The 22,129-nt window shown below is 33.0% G+C and overlaps 1 protein-coding gene and 1 long non-coding RNA gene across 8 annotated transcripts; one reads left to right on the top strand and one right to left on the bottom strand.

Moving 5' to 3' along the window:
• The first annotated feature begins 3,735 nt into the window (after nt 1–3,735).
• LOC127704144 (low-density lipoprotein receptor-related protein 5-like) lies at nt 3,736–20,221 on the top strand. Of its 3 annotated transcripts, none has more exons than XM_052208035.1 (7): nt 3,736–4,199; nt 10,165–10,278; nt 13,738–13,909; nt 14,656–14,883; nt 16,679–16,797; nt 17,365–17,639; nt 20,100–20,221. In XM_052208035.1, the coding sequence occupies exons 1-7, from the start codon at nt 3,797–3,799 to the stop codon at nt 20,142–20,144; spliced, it is 1,356 nt and encodes a 451-aa protein (XP_052063995.1). In that variant the 5' UTR covers nt 3,736–3,796; the 3' UTR covers nt 20,145–20,221. The 3 variants fall into 3 exon arrangements, with proteins under 3 accessions (XP_052063995.1, XP_052064004.1, XP_052064013.1); XM_052208044.1 differs by having other exon boundaries at nt 17,365–17,624; nt 20,100–20,151; XM_052208053.1 differs by lacking the exon at nt 17,365–17,639 and having other exon boundaries at nt 3,737–4,199; nt 20,100–20,193.
• A 237-nt stretch (nt 20,222–20,458) lies between these two features.
• Nucleotides 20,459–21,333, bottom strand: LOC127704621 (uncharacterized). 5 transcript variants are annotated; one of them, XR_007983424.1, is made up of 5 exons: nt 21,274–21,333; nt 21,051–21,218; nt 20,837–20,864; nt 20,585–20,752; nt 20,509–20,551 (listed from the first exon to the last, which is right to left on the bottom strand). It is a non-coding gene; the product is annotated as an uncharacterized LOC127704621 (long non-coding RNA). The 5 variants fall into 5 exon arrangements; XR_007983420.1 differs by having other exon boundaries at nt 21,051–21,333; XR_007983422.1 differs by having other exon boundaries at nt 20,613–20,752; nt 21,051–21,333.
• Nucleotides 21,334–22,129: the final 796 nt, after the last annotated feature.

Raw genomic sequence — 22,129 nt, 5'->3', positions numbered from 1 at the left:
ATCGAAGTCTGTCGTAAGTGACTCATATTTTTCATTGTTCTACTCTCAGCCTTGTTGTAAGCTTCAAGCTCAACTGCCAACCGTATAGCACCGTTAAGACCTTTTGGGCGAGACTGTTTAATTCTGAGTCTCATTTCTGGGTCTTCTAACGCATCTATAAATTGTTCTTTGGCGATCGTGTCCCTTAATTCTAACGGGGCAGTCGGGTAGGCCAGACTAGAAAGTTTTCGAACTGACTGACCTAACCCCGGCAACGTCTCGCTTGCTTTTTGTCGACATTCCTTGAATTGAACACGATATAGTTCAGTTTGACTAGATGGAGTAAAGCGTTCTTCCAGTGCATTTACTAGGTCTGAAAATATTTTCTCTTTATCTTTGGTAAATCGCCAAGGACAGCTTGGGCCTGTCCAATCAGTGACACGGCCAAGTACAAACCTTTTTGATGTTCAGACCACATATTGACTAGGGCACACATCTCAAAGTGTGATAAGTAATCCATCCAAGGAGTATTGCCATCATATTTTGATGGTTTGATTTTAACATCGTTTGAACCAGAGCAAACAATATGAGCAGTACTTTGATTTTTTGTTAAATACTGTTTATCTTGCCCCATGGATTTTCTATTACTCATGTGAGGATTTGATATAATATCCTCATCTGGCAAAGGCAGTGTATCTCCCACGGCCAATCCACTATGTGCTGATAGAGACGGCCCTGTCGTCACTACGCCTGAATCATGATCTTTATTTGCAATAACCTGTGTACGTACACCCTGATCTTTAGATGTAGAAGATATAAAGCCAAGTCCATGTTGCATTGTGCTTTCACTAAGAGACTGTATTTATCTACTTATTTCAGCAATCTGATCGTCAATATTTGACATATTTATTACTGTATATTGTAATTCAAATAAAACAATTATAGTGTTATAATATTTTATTAAATAATACACTCGTGTTACAACTCAGCCGTGAACTACAACTATGTCTCACGGTTGAATTACTTTAATCCATTAAATAAATACTGATGTCAACTGACAATAAATTAAATAACGATCAATCAATCAAAAAGTGTTCAACAGACAACTTGAATCCCAACCGCTAGCCACCAAATATGTAACGTAACGTGTAACCAGGCGTTTATATTTCAAACGAACGTTCCAGTAAATACTTGGATTCAAGCTGTCCATAAACAATACGGCAATACTATTAACTATCTATTTTATACACAATGAACTAAAATATGCACACGGGCTCTTTGCCGATATAAAGTAATGACTAACAATTATATATATATATATATACAAATATAATACAATCTTACAGCCTGTCCTCCGGATGGGACGGTCTGCCACTACAAGACAGTGTGGCTGGTACAGTCTGTCAATACCAGACAGTGCTGCTGGTACAGCTGTCCTCCGAGTGGGACAGTCTGTCACTACCAGACATTGCGGGTTATTGCAGTCCGTCCTCCGTATGGGACAGTCTGCTCTGCCAACTTCCTTTGTTAGACCAACTTGTACCCAGTACAAGTTGTCCTCGACAATATCACTTACAGCTATGTAACGTGCCTTACTCTTATACACTGGTCTTCTTAATGAGAATATCGACAGAACCCGAATTGTTTTCCTCACCCGCTTATATACCCCAGGGCGAATACAATAATTACTGGATAGGGGTGTTCTCTAAATGTTCCCGATACCGAACATAAGAATCCCTCTCAAACACCCCCATACCCTTGGACCCAACCACTGACTTTCCCGCCAAACGTCTAAATCGACACAACGCTTCCTTCTGCGTGAAACATGTATTGATACAACAAGGTTCTTCTTGTTTGTAACCATAACGACCAATAAACATTACAGAATTTTCCTTTAAATGAACAAATTTATAACAATTTATCTTATAATTACTATTCTTTTTACAAACGTAGATTATTTTCGCTTGCTTTTTAATGTTTTTAAATTGGCGTTTTATGGGCCGGTAACTCTGAAATAGTACATTTTCTAAAGGAATCTACATGGAATTTTGCTATTTTATGTTTTAGCAGGAAAAAACGTATTGTGACCCTATTTTTTCTTTTAATATTCTGAAAGCATTTTCTAAAAGCTATCTTCTCGTATTTCATTTTACAATTATATCTAAAGTTTATCTTCTATTCACATAATGATGTTTTTCCCTGTATAATCCATACAAAATGTGTCATTTTTCACAACCTGTAACTTGAGTAAAAGCTCGGTGACCTATATTTTGACCTATCTGTAAGGGGCATAACCCCTGTTAACTGTTTTAGAAAAGACAAAATTAGCTTTAAGTCATGAACCAAAGGTCCTAGACCCATTAGGTCCTCTATAATGACATCGTGGATAAATGATCTTGACAAAGGTCACAAGGTCAAAGGTCAAGATCATGTCCCAGATAGCGAATTATGTGTTTTTGACCTTATTTAAAGGATTTAAAGTGTGTTTTAAAGGTTTTTAAAGTTGATCTTGACCTTTGACCTTACAACTTTTTATTCGATATCTCATAAACGATTATACTTACATAAATAGTAAATAGTGAAAAATGTTTAGGTCATTAAGGCGCAACTTTTTTTTACATTTTTACCGAAGAGATTTGACCTATCTGTAAGGGGCATAACCCCTGTTAACTGCTTTAGAAAAGTCAAAATTAGCTTTAACTCATGAACCAAAGGTCCTTGAACCATTAGGTCTTCTATAATGACATCGTGGACCAATGACCTTGACAAAGGTCACAAGGTCAAAGGTCAAGGTCATGTCCCAGGTAGCGAATTACGTGTTTTTAACCTTATATTAAGGATTTTTAGTGTGTTTTCAAGCTTTTAAAGGTTGACCTTGACCTTTGACCTTACAACTTTTTATTGGATATCTCAAAAACAACTATACTTACAGAAATAGTAAATAGTGAAAATTGTTTAGGTGACTAAGGCGCAACTTTTTTACATTTGACCGAAGAGATTTGACATATCCTTAAGGGGCATAACCCTCGTTAACGGTTTCTGAAAAGACAAAATTAGCTTTAACTCTTGAACCAAAGGTCCTAGACCCATTAGGTCTTTCATAATGACATCGGGGACCAATGACCTTGACAAAGGTCATAGAGTCAAAAGTCAAGGTCATGTCCTAAATAGCGAATTTGTTGTTTTTGTCATATTTTAATGGTTTTATGTGTGTTTGAGAGCTTTTCAATGCATTCTAAGCCTAGTAGAACATGTATTTTACATTCCGAAAAGGAAAGACCTTTCAATTGTTCAAGAACAATTGACATTTTAATAATTTCTATTTTTTTTAATAAATGAATCAAGTCGTTTTTGATGTAACACTGCATCAAGTACGTTGTATCTGTATAGAACTTCCTTGTTAACACATAGTGTAAATAGAAACTCTACAGCTTTGAAGCAAAATGTATCATAGTTATATCAATGGGTGAAAGTTCAACTGCATTTTTTTTTAATTTTATAGCTATCTTCAATCAGCATATCATCAGTTTTCCCGCGAGTTTCCGTTAATTCAAGTAGGAAACAGCAGTGTCAACCAAATCCGTACGCAAAAAATCGATGATAAAGATATCGTTATTTTCCATATACGGCGACTCAGTTTCGACGAATTATACTTGATATTGTAGCTTAATATAAATATTACAAAGATCTATTTTACTTCTAGCAAAAGTAAACAAGGAAATGTTAATTTCTGTATAAAAGAGCTCCAGGTTCCTTCCGTAGTATAAGTCAACAAATATTTTATAGACAATTTTGTTATTATTAGTATTCCAATTGCATGGCTGTTAACTACAAAAAGGGCTTGCGAACTTATGAAAATGAAAAGTTTGACAGAAATGAAACTGTCGTTGGGGATGAAGATGATGATCAACAATATTATGAGGAAATTGCTGAGTATGTTGATAATGCGTCGGAAGAAAAAAAGAATCAAAACAAATATACAGGTTGGAATGAACGTGGTAAAAGTAAATCTAGAAATTCACACAACAAGAAAAAGTTTGGGAACAACAGAAATGAAAACACAAAAGACATAGAATTACAACTACCTATTAAACAAAGACTGGAGCGTGTTGGAGTAGTGAACAGAACGTGGAGAACTGCATGTGTAGTATCTGGCTTTGTATGTATTGGTTTAATGTCAGTTATTGGTGTGCTAGTGTGGTTACTACTATCAACGAAGGGTAAGAAAATTATTTTATGCAAAAAAAAGGGAAGGAGGGATATACAGGTCTTGATTAAATGCATCCAAAAACCAAACCATCCCCTTCTATTTACAAATCACCTTAAACTAATCGCATTTTAAACGTGAAGTGGACAAAAACAAAAAACCTAAATAAAACTGCTTTGTATGAATGATACATAGAAAAAAGACAACAGAAATCACCAAAAATACCTGACAGCTCAACAGCCCTCATCAACCACCAACACTCAACTCCGTGGGGCGAGGAAAGGTTAGGGGTAATTATGCGTACTACAAACAATAATGCTGAGCTTAGCTAAGTGTAATTTTTTATGAGAATTGTATTCCAAAAAAATTGTCAATCAATTACTCCAATAAAATCACAAACATACACATGTAAAACCGGTTTACGAAATACGTATCAGCCATTCCTAAAACCACTCTTTTTTCTCTCTTTAGTCTGATCTTATTTCACTTTATTTTGTTATCTTCTTTTAGTATTTTGTTTTTGCTTCTGTAGTATATTTATTCCTACGGTAACCATGTTTCTTGTTTTCAAACTTTTCTGGTTTTTTTTTTAAATGACCTGGTTATATTAAACATAAACCCGACCACTTTTGTTAGTGAGGTTGGTTGATTTAATTGTTGTTTACTTCGCGTCCTTTGAGAAATATTTTATGAATATTTAGGACGAAAAACACAGTCATTAACAATAAATCCAATAGATAGGTTCTCCAAATCAGGTCGTCCGATAAGGGAGACACTTTCGATTACCACTTGAAAATAATTGTATGTATGATATTTGCAAAAACAATTCTTATAATACAAGATTACGTGTACCTATTGACCCCCCCCCCCCGAGAGTTATCACAAGTATTATTCTTCGTGCAGAACGCGGGGCACCTCTTCCATCAAGCGACATCAGATTCTAACGTCCCAATTCTGATTGAGTGTGACTGCATATTTTTACATCCCGCATATCAAAATGAGCACACCAATTCAACATTGGTGTTACTGCAGTATCGAAAAAGACCAGGGCCCGTATGCATAAAACATCTTAACTTAAGTGTTCCTTAAACTTAGATTTCACAAAGAATTCCCTTAGTTAAGTAAAATTCTTAAGTGGTATGCATAAAATTACTTAAGTCATCACTTAACTTAGGAATACTTAAATCGGAACCTTTCTCTAATTACCGTATGATATATGTTAGCTCATCGCATGTACTCATCCGTGCAAATGTTTGTTTTGATTATTTACATTGATTGAACAATACATACTTTTATTAACTTGGTTTAAATGGTTGTTGGTGTGTAAAACAATTAAAAAATACGTAACCACTTGAAACGTCCAAACAAATAAAAAATTGACGCATAAGAAAAAAAAATATTTGTAATGCAAAACTTCCCCCTACTGCATGTTACTCAAGGAGAAATGAAACGGGCTTGACAGGAAATTGATTGATGTATTGATGCTTGCCTAAAGTCCAATGGCAAATATGTCATGCATCATCAGAACGAGAACAAATAACCAATACCAATCTCTCTCTACACGATCCCAATTCTGATCGTACGTGGTTGCATTCTTATACACCCTGGAAAACGGACGCCCCACTTTGACAAGGGTTTTACTGCCGGTCGGAAATAGACCAAAGTGACCGTGAGTGCATTTCTTTCTAACCTAAATTTTGTAAACTTTGTGTGGCGTTTGTTATCGTTTGCTAAACGCTACAAAAGTAGAAACAAATACATCGTTTAATCAGTATTTACTGACCCTGTTTGAACTTTCAATAATGCATGCACATGTTGTCGGTAAACAGACTTATTACGCGGTTATAATTAAATGCGGTTCCTTCAACCAACATAGTTATAAATCTCAAGACTTTAGACCGTTTTTTTTCTATTTCATATGTATGAAAGTGTATTGCCTATAATTAAGATTATTACTAACAATGTTTAGGGATTTTTGCTTATTCTGTTAAAGTATGGGTCCCTTTTCAAAAGTCTCCCAACTATTGCCTTGATTTAGCAAGTTATTCTTTTATATTTTTATTACGTTTATACGATATGATAGGCACTAGGGCGAAGATTTCTTTGCATTGTTTGTCTTTCTGCAGATTGTTCCAATGTTTTCTTATAATTTTACTAAAATTCAAGGTTGAAGTAGAAACAAATGTAGCGTTTGTACTAACAAACGATGAACGACAAACTGTAGACGCATTCTAAGCGAGTGCATAGTTTGTCAAAGTTTATGTAAACTTTGCGAACGTATATTAGAAACAAATGATCAACATGTGCACGCTTAGCCGTTTGCATCGTTTGTGTTAGAAAGAAATGCACTCCGTATTTCTATTTGCCAGTCACTCTTAGGGATAGAAGAAAATAAGAAATATAAAGCAATTTAGGGTGCATTTCTTTCTAACCAAAATTTTGTAAACGTTGTGTGCCGTTTGTTATCGTTTGCTAAACGCTACAAAAGTAGAAACAAATACAGCGTTTAATCAGTGTTTACTGACCCTGTTTGAACTTTCAATAATGCATGCAAATGTTGTTGGTAAACAGACTTATTACAAAAGTTGAAACAAACACATCGTTTAATCAGGCCGAAGTTAGAAACACATGTAGCGTTTGTACTAACAAACGATGAACGACAAACTGTAGACGCAGTTTTAGCGAGTGCATAGTTTGTCAAAGTTTAGGTAAACTTTGCAAACGTATGTTAGAAACAAATGATCAAAACATGTGCGCGCTTAGCCGTTTGTATCGTTTGTGTTAGAAAGAAATGCACTCTTAATAAGTAGAGAACATTAAATGAGGAGAGATTTTTAAGAGATCCAAAAGAAGTGGGACAACTTATGCATGGCGTGATAAATGTAAAATATCAAAAAAAAAATCGAATTATCCACTAGCAATTTTTTTTTTTATTGCAAACAAAACTTAAATTACACGAGGAGTCTCTAAATGGATACTCAACATTATCTTGTAGCAAATCATCCATCTAATAATGATATATGATAGTAAAATCTTCATTTAAAAAAGGTTCCAATTTGTCGTATTTATTAAACAGATTTGTTCCATCTCTAAGGCACCGACCATTCATCTTTCATGGGTGTTGCTGGATGGAAGGCATGTTTATTTTCTAGAGACAAAAATATATTTTTTAATTCTAAAATAGATTGATAAGATGTTTTGAAATCTATTTCGATTTGAAACATTTTTTTCACTTCCTTTTTATAACAATAAAAAAAGAGGGTAGGGTCAATTTTCCACGAAATCATAGCAAATCAGGGGCCTTTTTCAAAAGCCCTTCGATTTTTTACTAAAACACAAATTATTAGATTCATATGTTTACTGTAAGGTATTATCAACATCTTTGTGTATTTCTGAATATTTCACTTGAAAGTTGTCAACGCGTAAAGATAACTCAAAACTGCATGCATTCTGGCCAGATTTTAGAAAATTTTAGCAATTATCTAAAACTGCCGAGAAGGATTTTCTTAACCAAAACCAAAATTTATTGGAATTTATAACATACATTTCTTTCAGATACACCATAATTTATTAAAAGTTAAAGTCTTCCTTCTATGCAAAATTTGCAGAATATAGAAGGAAATATAAAAAAATATTGAATACGGATTAAGTATCTTGAATACATCATATATATAAACTTCGAATTCCACTGAGTAGGTCTTAAAACGTTTTGATTTTGTCCCAGTTAGTGAAGCAAATTTAGGGGAAATTTGCCCAATATATGTAGAAAAAAACAATATAATTGAAAATTAAACCGATGTCCCCCCAAAAAAACAGGATTTTGCATGCCTAAAGATCTTCTTACAGTTTTGTACTAAAAGTTACAATCGATACCAGGCGATGTATTTTATCAATCTAACATTTAATGTTATTTGTGTAAGCAGGCACGAACAAATCAAAAGGAAAATAAATGCATGAATTCCATGCGTGTAAAAACTGTGAGCACTTTTTGGAATACACACCAACGAGATTGATAAATAAGGGTAGAATGAAATTATAAAACTACCCTCTGTTATCTCTTGGTTTTGTTGATTATAGGTGATCTTTCGAAAATTACAATGATCGTTAATATTTAGCAATAAACAAACGAAATATTACTGAATATATTTATTATTCAATTAAATGGGAGCTAATATATCCATGTTCTGCATTCATACATTCGACTGATTTTATATATTTTAGAAAAGTTAAGGTAGCTCTATAGGTACCTTATACTTAAGTATAATCTTAGGCGTTTTCTTAGTATAAGGGGTTTTATGCATACCACTTAAGTTGTGTGGGCGTGACTTAAACCAACAAAGAATTTACTAAGGAAATACTTAGTTTAAGATTTTGTATGCATACCACTTAGGTAAAAAGGGCGGAGTTTCCTTAACTTAAGTGTTTACTAAGGAAAATCTTAACTTAAGTATCTTTATGCATACGGGCCCAGGCGTGACAACATTTAATATTAAGAGGAATTGGAATGCTGTCATAATTTATATATAATTAGGTCTTTCCACTTTTCTGTGGAAAGACCTATTGGTTTTCTATTGGTTTTCTTCTGATTATTATTATTATTTTTTTCTTCTTCCGCCACTTTTTTCTGACGGTGCTTTTTTGTTTCACAAGATGTCGCTTAGATTTTTTGCATATGATATCGAACAGTTATTACGATTTTGAAACTGACCCTGTTAAGCCGAACACTTTTTATTGTAAGAGTTATCTCCCCAAACACGGTTTTTCTTGTGTACAAATCTCCTTCACAACAGTTAAAGATTACGACAAAATTGTTTCACCAATTTGCTTGTTATATCTTCAGGATCTTAAAAAAAATTTTGACCGAAGCGGTCCGGAGACTACATATGGGAGTTATTTCCCCTTTTGTATTTTTGATTTATTTTTTATAAGAAAAATGTAGTTGTAGCTTGTAAACCATAAGTGATAAAGACATAGCGACTTTTGATTTGAGATCCTTGGTCCAAAGAAAAGAAAATAGGGTCAAGGTCAAAGGTCAAGGTCATTTCTAAATTTGGATTTTGGCTTATTTTCACCACTTTTCAAACACGATATTAGATATCGACAACATATTTTTACTTAATTGCAAGTTGCGGCATGTCGTAACACATACATATTGGTTTAAAGGGTGCGCTTACATCAAATGAGGGTTTTCTCCCCTCTTTGTTTAAAAATATGCATATGGTGATATAACTCATGAACCAAATATAATAAGATCTAGGGTCTTTTGATTTGAGGTCCTTGGTTGATGACCTTGAAATTGAGCCCAAGGTCATAGATTAAATTGACGTTCTAGATTTTGACCTTTGCTTTTACCTCATTTGTATACATGATAAAGCCATTGGACTTTTTACATTTAGTTGCAAGCCATATGACCTTGAAAAAGGAACCGGAAGTGACCTGTGTAAACCGGAAGTAGCTATTTTTTTGTACTTTTTGAATGTAAAAGTATATAGAACCATATATTTTTGGAATCAGTGTCAATTAAACAGCTAAATAATACCGGAAGTAACCTTTTTCAAACCGGAAGTAACAAATTATTTCCCTTATTTAAAAAATATTGTATAGAAACCATATATTTTTGGAATCAGCGTACTATAAGCTATCATTTGACGCTATTAATGACATTTCAAACCGAATTTTTACTATTTTCATATCAAAATACTTGTTTTGTTGTGGAAAGACCTTCAATTGTTCACTGAACAATTGGTCTTTAATCTCTTATTTTGTTCTTTCACAATAATATATGTTTAAACTGTAACTCAAAAAGAATAGATCACATGTTTTGTGTTTATTAAAAGTTGTGGGAATATTTTTTTTTGTATTTAGTGTCCAAGCCAATGAAAAACCACTGATTCATTAATTAATGTGACTCTTTCTAATATGTGAGAACAATTTGTGCATGTTGTACTTTTAATATAATATGTAACTGTATTTGACAGTGTCTCAATGTGATCATGAACTCGAACGAAGTCTTCCTAATGGAAATCACTCCGTTTCCACAGACAAACCAATCAGCAACTGCCATACTGGTTTTTATGGAGAAAGATGTGAAGGTATATTCATTTCTTATTTGTATGCCTGTTAGTTTTTGGATGTTAAATAATAGAAACCCATATATAGGACTTTTAATAAATTCATTTTTTTCCAAATCCAACAAAGGCCTGACAAAAAGATGTTTTCAATTCTCTTTTTTATTATCAGTATTTATCATAACAATAATTTTTATTTTATGATAACAGATTTTATTTGTGGACATAAGGGAGATTAAAAGTGTTGTAAAAAAAGGCGTCGTATTATGCTCTCAAGTGCCTATTTCATTGCGGTATTTTAGAAACATAAAATCTAGACTTTCGGAAGTAACAGATCATTCATTTTGATGACGTTTTTTCTGCTAATACATTGTACATGAAAAGGGCAAAATATTTGCCGGTACATCATGCTGTATGCCTTCATATTTCCTTGCTTGTCCGTACATGTACAATTGAATTATTGCATTTGATGTGCCTTGTTCGGAATTAATCCTTTTGAATTAAACTATCAATATGACCTCGAATTGCAGTTGGTAATAAACAACCTACCATCATTTTGCATATGTCTTCGTCGCCTGTTCAATGTCGGTCGAATTGTTTTTCAGAACGTTCACATTAAACAAAATAAAACATTCGTCATTTTATTCTTTTTGGATGAAAAACATGCCTGCAACAGGCTAAGATAGAACAAAGGAAGAAATCTGCAGCCTTTGCTTGCCTTTAAATTATAATCTTAATCAATTAAAACCAGTCAGAGTAAAAATTATCAGCACGATCCAGTTACCTTGGAATTTTCAGAGAAATTGAATATCCCGACTTAGAGTAATTGTTTATGAAATGTACAATTTAAACAAACAAATTTTATTTTTTTGCTATTGTGTATAGGTGATAGTGAGAAACTTAAATTGCAAATATGACAGAAATCATCAATTGACTCTTTATATAAGTTATTGCCCTCAAGTCAGATATCCGTCGGCTCAATATATGAGTTATTACACTTACATGGCGATTCTTTTTAGGGAACTTTTTCAAAACAAAAAATGACACAGAAACAAAAAAGGCAATTAGGGATCAACATATGGTCTTAAAAAGTGTCGAGAAATAACCAAAGAATGACTATGTGCCGGAGTAAAAGCAACGGCGAGGAGGTTCGGAGTCAGAACAATGTGTCCGGGTAAGGTGACATGTCTTCTTGTGAAATGTCACCTTGTCAATTGGCACTTTAACAATCAGGGTTAGCGTGTCGATCTTACACACAGCAGGGTTCATATTCATATCTTATTGACATTCGAGTCCAGATATGGATGTAATATTTGCCACTAGACGTTTAAAACCACTCCATATTTGCATACGTATCATGTGTTTTTAGAAAAATTGGGAAAATTGAATTATTTTGTCCCATTTCCTTTTAAAACAACATGCAATTCAGATTATCTCTCGTTTATCAATATTTTCATTACAGCTACAAATTTGATATATTATTTTTATCTGCTGACGTTTTTTATCTTCAAATATACTGACCGACTTTAGAAACGCAACACTAGATTATTCTTTTTAAATTTTTTCATGAAGGTGGCACCGTCAAAAGCAATGACTCCCTGTATCAAACGCCAAAATGATTGTCAGAAAGATCAATCAATTCTGTTCTACATGTTTTGGGTTCTGTTTTACACCTTCTGAATACGCGTTTGTTTCACCCATTACAATAGGTTTTGGCAATTATGCGGTGGAAACTTCAGGGCTTTAAATGTTTTTCTTCAGTCGATTCTTTGGCAGTTTAGTTTATGGGAAACGTTTATGGCATGAATCTGTGCGCAATGGCATTCGGCAATTTGATAAGCAGTTGACGTTGCGGTCGTAAACATGTCTTGCAAATGACGTTGCGTAATCAAATTCTATTGACGTTGCATTGTCAATACATGTTGATCTGTAGCCCTTTTCACAAAAAATCTTAAGTGTAAAATTAATCTTACGATAAAAATATTCAGTTGAATTGTTAAGGAATATTTTAGACTTACGATAAATTTTACACTTAAGATTTTTTGTGAAAAGGGCTACAGGTCATTGATGGTCAGTAACAAATCCCGTCTACCTGTATCGTTGTCAGAAGGACAGCAAGACGAGTTTCTGAAGTCAAACTGTATGGTTGCAGCACGTTCACGTTTTCCTGTTTGCAGTATTCTTATGGGCTGATTCAGTTTTTTATTCCTCAGTCTTTGCAATATGGAGATGCAACATTTTTTAACTGATTTAAGTGTGGCAAAGGGTTAAAAGAACTGTTTCACGAAGCAAAACAAACTGAAAAAAATCTTTTATGGGTTCCAAATTTTGCTTTAAGAAATTCGTGCGACTTCAAAAATCCGGTATGTTCAATAACCACAGGTAAGTCAGATGTTGATTTTTTCTTAAGAGAAAGAAGTATGGTAAGCATTAATAGTAGTTGTATGAGAATCAAACATAATGTGGAAAAAAAAATCAACAAAATTAGTGTTGCGTTTTTAAAGTCAGTCAGTATAGTTGTGTGTCTTCCCATATAATATAAAAATAAGAAGATGTGGTATAATTGCCAGTGACACAACTCTCCATCAGAGACCAAATGACACAGAATTAAAGGTAACAACTTTAGGTAACCGAACGGCCTTCAACAATGAGCAAAACCTATACCGCATAGTCAGCTATAAAAGGCCCCGAAATGACAAATGTAAAACAATTCAAACGAGAAAACTAACGGCCTGATTTATTTCAAATACAATATACGAAATAAAGATATGATATACAACAGCAAACGACAACTAATGAATTACAGGCTTCTGACTTGGGACAGGCACATACAGAATATGGCGGGTTTAATCATTTTAGCGCCCCCTCCCCCCAGCCCAGGCCAGGCCAGCCCAGCCCAACCCAACCCAACCCACCTATTCCTTGGACAGTGATGCAACAGAACAACGCAAAACAATAAACTAGCAAAAAACATATTCAACAGCAACAAACAACAACTACTCAATTACTCAAAAGTATATATAAAATAGGAAAATTATGTTGACTCGTACATGTAGCTGAAATATATACTGTTTATCATATGTTTTGGAGGTTTGATCGTTATAGTTACATTTCTGAATTGGGTGCAAAATATATCTGGGATAGTTTCAGTTATGATCTACCATAATAATAATCTTCTCTTAATGTGCAAAAATCTTGTCAACACTGATGTTGTCAGTTCGAACCCCACTTCGTCAATGTGCGATTGACTCCGATCTTAATTTACTATAGCTAGAATGCCAAATTTCCTGCCGAAATTCGGTGTTTTATTTTTTTTGGAGAACTCTGGCTTCCTCCACCATCATGAACTGGCCATGGCAGCCATAAAAAAAACAAGTCTGCTGAAGTGGCATAAAACTCCACCAATTAATCAAAACGGTTTCATTGGCAGACTGTTAATCTGGACTAACTTGCCCAAAGTTTATGTTTCCTTTTTTATTATAGCTGAAGAAACTACAAAACTCCTATATACAATCCAGACCAGCATACGGCTACTTGATGAAAATAGTAGTATTAAGATAGAAATAGCTAACACTTCAAATGCACTGGATATTGATTATCACGAAACAAAAGGCTTTGTGTACTGGACGGAATTGGAATCAGCAAAAATTTCAAGGTAAGTATTCAAGAGCAATTAACAAAAAAAACCAAATGAATCACTTTTGCCATGACTTTGCGTTCGTCCTTCTTCAACTTTTTCATAGATCATCTCCTCTGAAACTGCTGAACCAATTTCAACCGAACTTTAAGTGACTAATTCTAAGGGTACTTATTTTAACGTTTGTGTTTTTGTTTGAAGTCATGTTGTTCAATAGACATGTCCTTCATGGCTACAAAAGCAAAATTAAGGTAAAATGCATTAGGTGTTTAATGGAGTTATTGCCATCAAAGGCGACTTTCAGGTCATTTTCAAATTTTTGCTCCAAAAACAATTATAATAGAAAATTAAGTAGAAACTTAAATTGACAAAAAATATCAGCTATACAAGATCTACAAAATGCTATAAGATCGAAACCATTGGATGACTCAGTAAGGTATTATTTCCCGTGAATTAAGGAATTTTGTGGGTCTTGTTTTTAAATTTTTGTGAATTTTTTATTACATGTCTTCTTGCAAAAATTTTAATATCTACAGAAAGTTTACTAAAAGTGTTTATGACGAATGAAATAAAAGTAGTCAAGCATAAACCTTGATAAAACTAAATATAAGAGTTTGCTTGTGACAGTTTGCACATAAGCTTTAAATGTTTTTCCGTTATTCTTTTGAGTGGAACAACATCAGTCTTCATATGATAGCGCAATTTATTGATTGGTATTCATAATAAATATTCTTGTAACAAAATTATTTCATATACATTTTCAGAACTCGTTATCCGCCAACCAGCAGTGAAAGGATTGTAGAAGTTATTGTTTCAGACAGTAAAGGCATTCCTGATAGTATTGCAGTTGATTCTGATAATGATCACATCTATTGGACAGACAGAGGACTTGACAGAATAATGAGATCAAATTTAGATGGTTCAAATAAAATTCTAATTTTAGATACTGGTCTCAAAATGCCCAGAGCAATAGAACTAGATACAACCGATCGGTAAGTTCCTGACTGTAATGACTGTAAAAAAGGCTATAAGAAATTTAAAGGGACACTAGCTACGAGATATAAATTTAAAATAAGATTTTTTATTTTTAATCTTGAATGAAAGTGAAATAATGAAATAATAATTCGCTTTTAGTAGGCAGAATGGTTCAATTTTGTCAAAATAAGCTAAGAAACATCGATGATGAATTATTCATTTGCAAGTGAATAATTCAACCTCATTGAATCCGTATTCATGTGACCTTTAATTTAACCCCTTAGCTAGAGATGGAGCACGCATGAATCAACATTGAAAGTGAGACAAAAGTAAATCATTGATTGATCGATTCGATCTACAAAATCTCATTCTTATACAGGTAAAATAGATGATTACCATATATTTTAACCTATAATATGAAATTAAACAGACCTAAAAAAAAAATCCAATTGCACGAGTTCGCTATCTATTCATATCTATATTTATGTTTATATCGCTTATATGGCCGTCGGCAGTCTTCGGATGTCAACTCGATATTTAATTAAATGGCGTCTAGACTAAAATACACTCGAAACGATGACATATATTATCGAGCCCGTGCCTTGTGTATTGTTTATTTAATACTTTTTATAATTTGGATATACATTTTAGTATGTTGATAATCAAAAATTAGAATTTGAGTCAAATTGGTGATCATGAATTTGACAGCTAATGCCCCTTTAACGGAGAATATCCAATTAACATCGGTTAGATTCACTTAATAAAGCACATGTCAAATAAACACACATTTATAAAAACAAATTATGTTTCTTTAAAGCAAAAAAAAAATGGACATGCTCACTTTTTAAAATAAGAAAATATGGTATGAAACAAAGTGCAATGAAGAAACTATAGCTATAGACCAAAGCACAAAAATGTGAACAATTACACGTCACCATAAGTATGGCCTTCAACAATTGTCTGTAGCTAACTGTATAGAAAGCTATAAAGGCCCCAGCACGACAAAATTTATAACATTACAAACACTTGGTCCCCATGTTCTCATGGAAGTGTATTCGTCTTGATCGCAGGTGGTCATTGGTTAAATCATCTACTGGGTAAAACCAGACTTTTGTTATTCTTCGCAAAAGGACATAGGATTAAGAGACTAATCGGCTGGTAGTAAGAATAGTGTATACGGGTAGAGTGGCATGTCTTCCAATTTTGCGACTTGTTTCTTTTTGAACTAGGAAGTTATAATATTCGACTCAGCATTTCGGTCTAGTACAAAACAAGGTTCAAATCATCTCGCATCAACATGTTGTCGTCCTGATATTCATGTGATATTTGGCCCTGGAGGTAAAATATAAATACAGAAATTCTAACGTAGTGAACTGTCATATTTATTCAAACTTAGAAGTATATAATAGTTTAATCAAAGGCAAAACTGCTTATATGAATATCATAGAGATGTACAACTTTTTCAAAAATTTCATGACATTTAAATTTAAAAGAAATACTAAGTCATTACTATTTCATTGGTAAAGTAATTTGAGACTGTGTTTAAGAATGCATTAACTTGCCTGTTCATTCGAAACATTTGCGCACTAGACACCATCCGTAAACTGTTTTAAAAATCACTCAAAACAACATGTGTTCTGTACAAAAATGTACCACAGGGAAAAGAAACCAACCTAAGCTAAATTTGAAAAAAAACTTTTAGAACTTTTGGTTGTCAATACTCCTACTAATTCGTCATTGATTTAGGCTGATAACTTCCAAATTTTTATCTGCGCTTAAATTATTTACACGAACAGCTCTATATTTTTACAGATGGATATATTTTAGTGACTGGGGCTCTACACCGAAAATTGAAAAGTGTATGTTTGATGGAAGTAGTAGGCAGACAATCATCACGACTGATGTTAAATGGCCGAATGGCATTGCATTAGGTAAGCATTTAAAGTAAAATTATCCATTAATATTTTACCGCAAAAAGTCAAAGATTCTATGCCCATTTAAATATGTATAACGACATACGCTGATGGAGACTAAGAATGTATACATGACACATATACAAGATTCAGAAAGAAAGGTCGTGAGGTGAATTTGAAGTGGTCTCATATGTAAAGTTCACACTTGCAAAAACTCTTGGTGGGGTTAGTAGATGAACCTTTGCAATGCAACCTTTCTTTTCCTTTTTTTTTCAAATGGAAGTTCAAATTTCTCATCTTTCAATTCTCTCAATTCTACCTTTCTTTAAACCTCGTAATCCCATTCATATGTATAGCGCATGAATATATCACAGTGAAATTGACAAAGTGTTTACATAAGTCACGAAAGTAGTTTCAGCAACATGATCAGTCGAAGTGTATACCAAAGGTTCTAACGGTCCAATCGCATTCAAGTTTTTGTAGATATGCAAGTCATATAAAAATTAACATTTTAACGATATTTTATTTAACATGAATGTGGTTACTGCAGTTGGCATGATATTTGTCTGTTTCCTTCTTTTTAAGATTTCTTTCAAAAACGGCTATACTGGTGTGACGCAGGACTGAACCAGATCAAATCTGCCAAATTCGATGGTTCTGATGTACAAGTCATATTAAAAAGTTCTCTTTTAGTGCCAAAACCCTTTAATATTGACATTGATGACGATAACATATACTTTACAGACTTCGATAATCAAGCAATTTTTAAATTGTCAAAATCATCATTAACACTAGAAACCGTACAAAAAGGAAATGGCCATCCATTGGGTTTGAAAGTTTATAGAGTAAGTCTTGGTAAGGTAAGGTTTTATATTCCATGGAATAGACACAAAATCAAATTGAAAGGTGTATATCATTAATTAAAAAAAAATGATGTGTAATGGAAATTCCGCTTTTATATATTTTGGTTTTAGATTGTAAGCAAAAAATCTATTTTCAATCTGGAGAAGGCGTTCCCTAAAAAAGCGAATATTCCCGAAATAATATGAATGTGAAATAATCGAAATGTTTGATAGATACAACGATATGTCTTATCAGAACTCAATGTATAGCAACAAAAGTAACAAAATAAAAAGAATAAAAACTCTTTATAACACTTTACGATCATGTTCAAATCAAAATCGTTTTAGATAAATATCATTTGAAAGTTGATGGGAACTTTTACTGCTTATTAATTTATACAGTGATAATCATTTTTACGGGATAACAATAATCGCATTCATGGATTAATTGCCAGTGCTCTGGATGTGGCATGACTTCTGTGACATTTTGTAATTGTAAATTATTCAAATGTTCTTAAAAGGTTACAATAACCCTAAGTAAAGTTGACTGAGATGAAATAGAAAGCAAAAAAATATTTTATGCACTTGTCCAAAATGTGTAATCTGGGACGTATCTGATGTATATTGTTTCAGAACCATGTGTCGCACACTAAATTTGATATCGAAACTATCTACTGCTACTACTGAATCGGCACTGCTACTGGTGGGCTGTCTGTCTCCTAGAGTATCAGTGATTTACAACAGGCATAACTGTACATTTTGTAGTGTACATTTTTTAGTATATAAATTTTGCATTTGTACTTAAAAGAGAGGCGAAAGATACCAAAGGACATTCAAACTGATATGTCGAAAATAAACTGACAACGCCATGGCTAAAAAAGGAAAATGACAAACAGACAAACAACGGTATGCAAAACATAACATAGAAAACTAAAGACTAAGAAACACGAACCACAGCAAAAATTGCTCCGAAAGGGTAAGCAGATCCTGTTTCACATGTCGCACCCGGGGATTGCGCATGTGAGTAAAAAACCGATGGTAAGTCTAATTGGATACGTCACATTCGGGGAAAAGGGGACGGGACATAAGTTAAGACAATCAAAACATATCCGTCGCATCTGTGAAACATATATTCTATAACGGTCAACCAACTCGTGATGGCGTGCGTAAAATTTACGAAGGGATGATTTCAACTTCGCCACTTTGAACTCTTGGTTTAATAGCTTCCTTGTGAGCAGTAACCCTGTATCAAGGAAATCATGATAGGAAATGCAAGCCCTGCAATATCGTATCAGCTGGGAGATATATACTCCGTATGCAGGCGCTGCTGGAATGTTGCTTCATAGAAAGTGATAGTTCACAATTGGGAAGCTGAAATAATCTCAATGAGGTTTTCAAGCGACCCTAATCGTCACTTTCTAGATATAAATCAAGATATGAGGCAGAATCATATGTATCTATTGTATCCTTTATCTCAAGTTCGATGGGATAGATGTGTTCAATATAGTCACCAAATTTATATAGCGGAAAGTGAAGTTAAAGGATACTGCTTACTTCTTTTCTTTCTTCCTAAGAAGTTCGTGTATGAAGTCAGCCTCATATGAATAAAGAAACAAGTCGGCAAGAAGTGGAACACAGTTGGTTCACATGGAAATGCCGAGTGTTTGCTGAAAAACACGTCCTCCCCTCCAAACGTAACAAATATGTTGTCAATCAAGAAATCAAACATCTAGATAATTTCAGTTTCAGAGAATTTTTTATTTGAATCAGAGTGATTTTTACAAAGTACGATTTATTCCTCCATATATATATTATTGACTTGCCAGTTAATAATCCAACCTCATGTGACCTTTAATTTAACTCCTTGGCTGGAAATGGGCTACGCTTGTACTAGGCGTGTTTAGCTATGAAAAGGAAACGAATGTCAACATTGAAAGTGAAACAATGGGTGAACCATTTCGTTGACTGATTCGATTCACACATAATAATTCTTATACAGGTAAAAACGATGATCAACATATCTTTTAAATTTTTTTATGAAATCCAATTGCACGAGCTCGCTATCTACATTGTATTTATATTTATATTCATTCTTATGTTTATATCGGATTATATGACCGTCGGCAGTCTTCGGATATCATCGCGATGGTTAATTAGTTAACGTCTAGACTAACATACACACGAAATGCTGCAATCTAACTTTGAGTTCATGCATTGTTAATTTTTATTTTATACTTTTTGTTATTTGGATATACGTTTTAGTATGTTATAAATCAAATATGAGAGTTTGTGTCAAATCGGTCAACATAAATTTGACAACTAATGCCCCTTAAAAGTATGTTTACATTTCTCTCAGACAAAGCTGACCTTATCAATTGTTGGCATTTCTTTTTAGTTCTTTTGGTTAAGATACTCCCAAGTATTTTATATATTTAACATCCAATTGATGTGATTTCGTGTCTTAATTCTATGTTACAGGATAAGATACATCAACATCAACTGCAGAACAAGAAACAACATTAGGAACTACCTCAAAAGATTCAATAACGATAAAAACAGAACTTCAAACAACAGCAGTAACTAGCGAGCAAGAAACAACATGAATTTTTTATACATGAGGGAATGTATCCACCTTAGTTTGCATTTCCTCATAAAGCTAACTTGGTTTACATTCCTAGATAAATTCATCTTAGTTTACATTTCTGCATAAATCTACCTTAGTTTATCTTTCTACATAAATCGACCTCAGTTTACATTTCTACATAAATCTACCTTAGTTTACATTTCTGCATAAATCTACCTTATAGTTGACATTTCTGCTTTTAATCAGTTTCTGCATAAATTTACTTTAGTTTATGTACTGCATAAATCTACCTCAGTTTACATTTCTGCATAAATCTTCCTTAGTTTACATTTGTACATAAATCTACCTTAAGTTAGTTTACATTTGTACATAAATCTACCTTAGTTTACATTTGTACATAAATCTACCTTAGTTTACATTTGTACATAAACCTTCCTTAGTTTACATTTGTACATAAATCTACCTTAGTTTACATTTGTACATAAATCTACCTTAGTTTACATTTGTACATAAATCTATCTTAGTTTACATTTGTACATAAATCTTCCTTGGTTTACATTTGTACATAAATCTACCTTAGTTTACATTTGTACATAAATCTTCCTTAGTTTACATTTGTACATAAATCTACCTTAGTTTACATTTGTACATAAATCTACCTTAGTTAACATTTCTACATAAATCTACCTTAGTTTACATTTCTGCATAAATCTACCTTAAAGTTGACATTTCTGCTTTTAATCAGTTTCTGCATAAATTTACTTTAGTTTATGTACTGCATAAATCTACCTCAGTTTACATATCTGCATAAATCTTCCTTAGTTTACATTTGTACATAAAACTACCTTAGTTTACATTTGTACATAAATCTTCCTTAGTTTACATTTGTACATAAATCTACCTTAGTTTACATTTGTACATAAATCTTCCTTAGTTTACATTTGTACATAAATCTACCTTAGTTTACATTTGTACATAAATCTACCTTAGTTTACATTTGTACATAAATCTACCTTAGTTTACATCTCTACATAAATCACCTTAGTTTACATTTGTACATAAATCTACCTTAGTTTACATTTGTACATAAATCACCTTAGTTTACATTTCTACATTTGAATAAACGTATAATAACAATACGTGCTGCTTTTTATTTTAAAAGTATCTGATAGTTTGTCTGTTCTTTTTTATTTAAACGGTGGAAACGATGGCAATACCATTATATATAAACGTTTAACAAAATTCAACATGTCTGTTGTATTTTAAACTGTAAAATCAATTTCCCTATGATTCCCAGTTCTAATTTGTTGTCCGAGTGTTTATTATACTGAGTATCAATAGAAACACAACACCTACGTGTTTTTTTTCTATTCATTCAAATCACACCAACATATCTTTAATTAAACTCGACCATACATTTCAACTTTTGAATTCTCCCTCGCCTGCCCGAATTTAAAGTATTTCTTTACAAAATTCCTTCGTATACAAAAGACAAAACTCTATAGGTTTAGTTGTTCGCAGTAACTTGTTCTTTTCTCGTGCAAACAATGTTTAATTACATAAGAATTTAATACATAATTTAATAACAATATTCAAATTGATATTTGCATACAACAAATTTGTCAAACACATCATTATATGTAAATGAACTTAAACTCTATATGATTCATATTCATAAATATGAGAATAAATGGTAAACTGTACGTTGTATTTACTGTGAGCACCTTCGATAAAATGACAGCTCAATAATGTATTTATATAATATAACAGAACCCCACCCTTTAAAAGGATTTCACGTGCATATATAACCAATATATCTAAATCCAAAATAACGATAACCCGTTTTACAACTTCTCTAACCAGTTTTAAATATTATTTAACTTTATTTAACGCACTGAAATCACTATAGTCAAACGAAATGAAA

The sequence above is a fragment of the Mytilus californianus genome, unplaced genomic scaffold (genome assembly GCF_021869535.1).
Source record: "Mytilus californianus isolate M0D057914Y unplaced genomic scaffold, xbMytCali1.0.p SCAF_1, whole genome shotgun sequence".
NCBI classification, from domain to species: Eukaryota; Metazoa; Mollusca; class Bivalvia; order Mytilida; family Mytilidae; genus Mytilus; species Mytilus californianus.
Note: the sequence above shows the minus strand (reverse complement) of the source record. Positions and strands in the feature narration are given on the sequence as shown.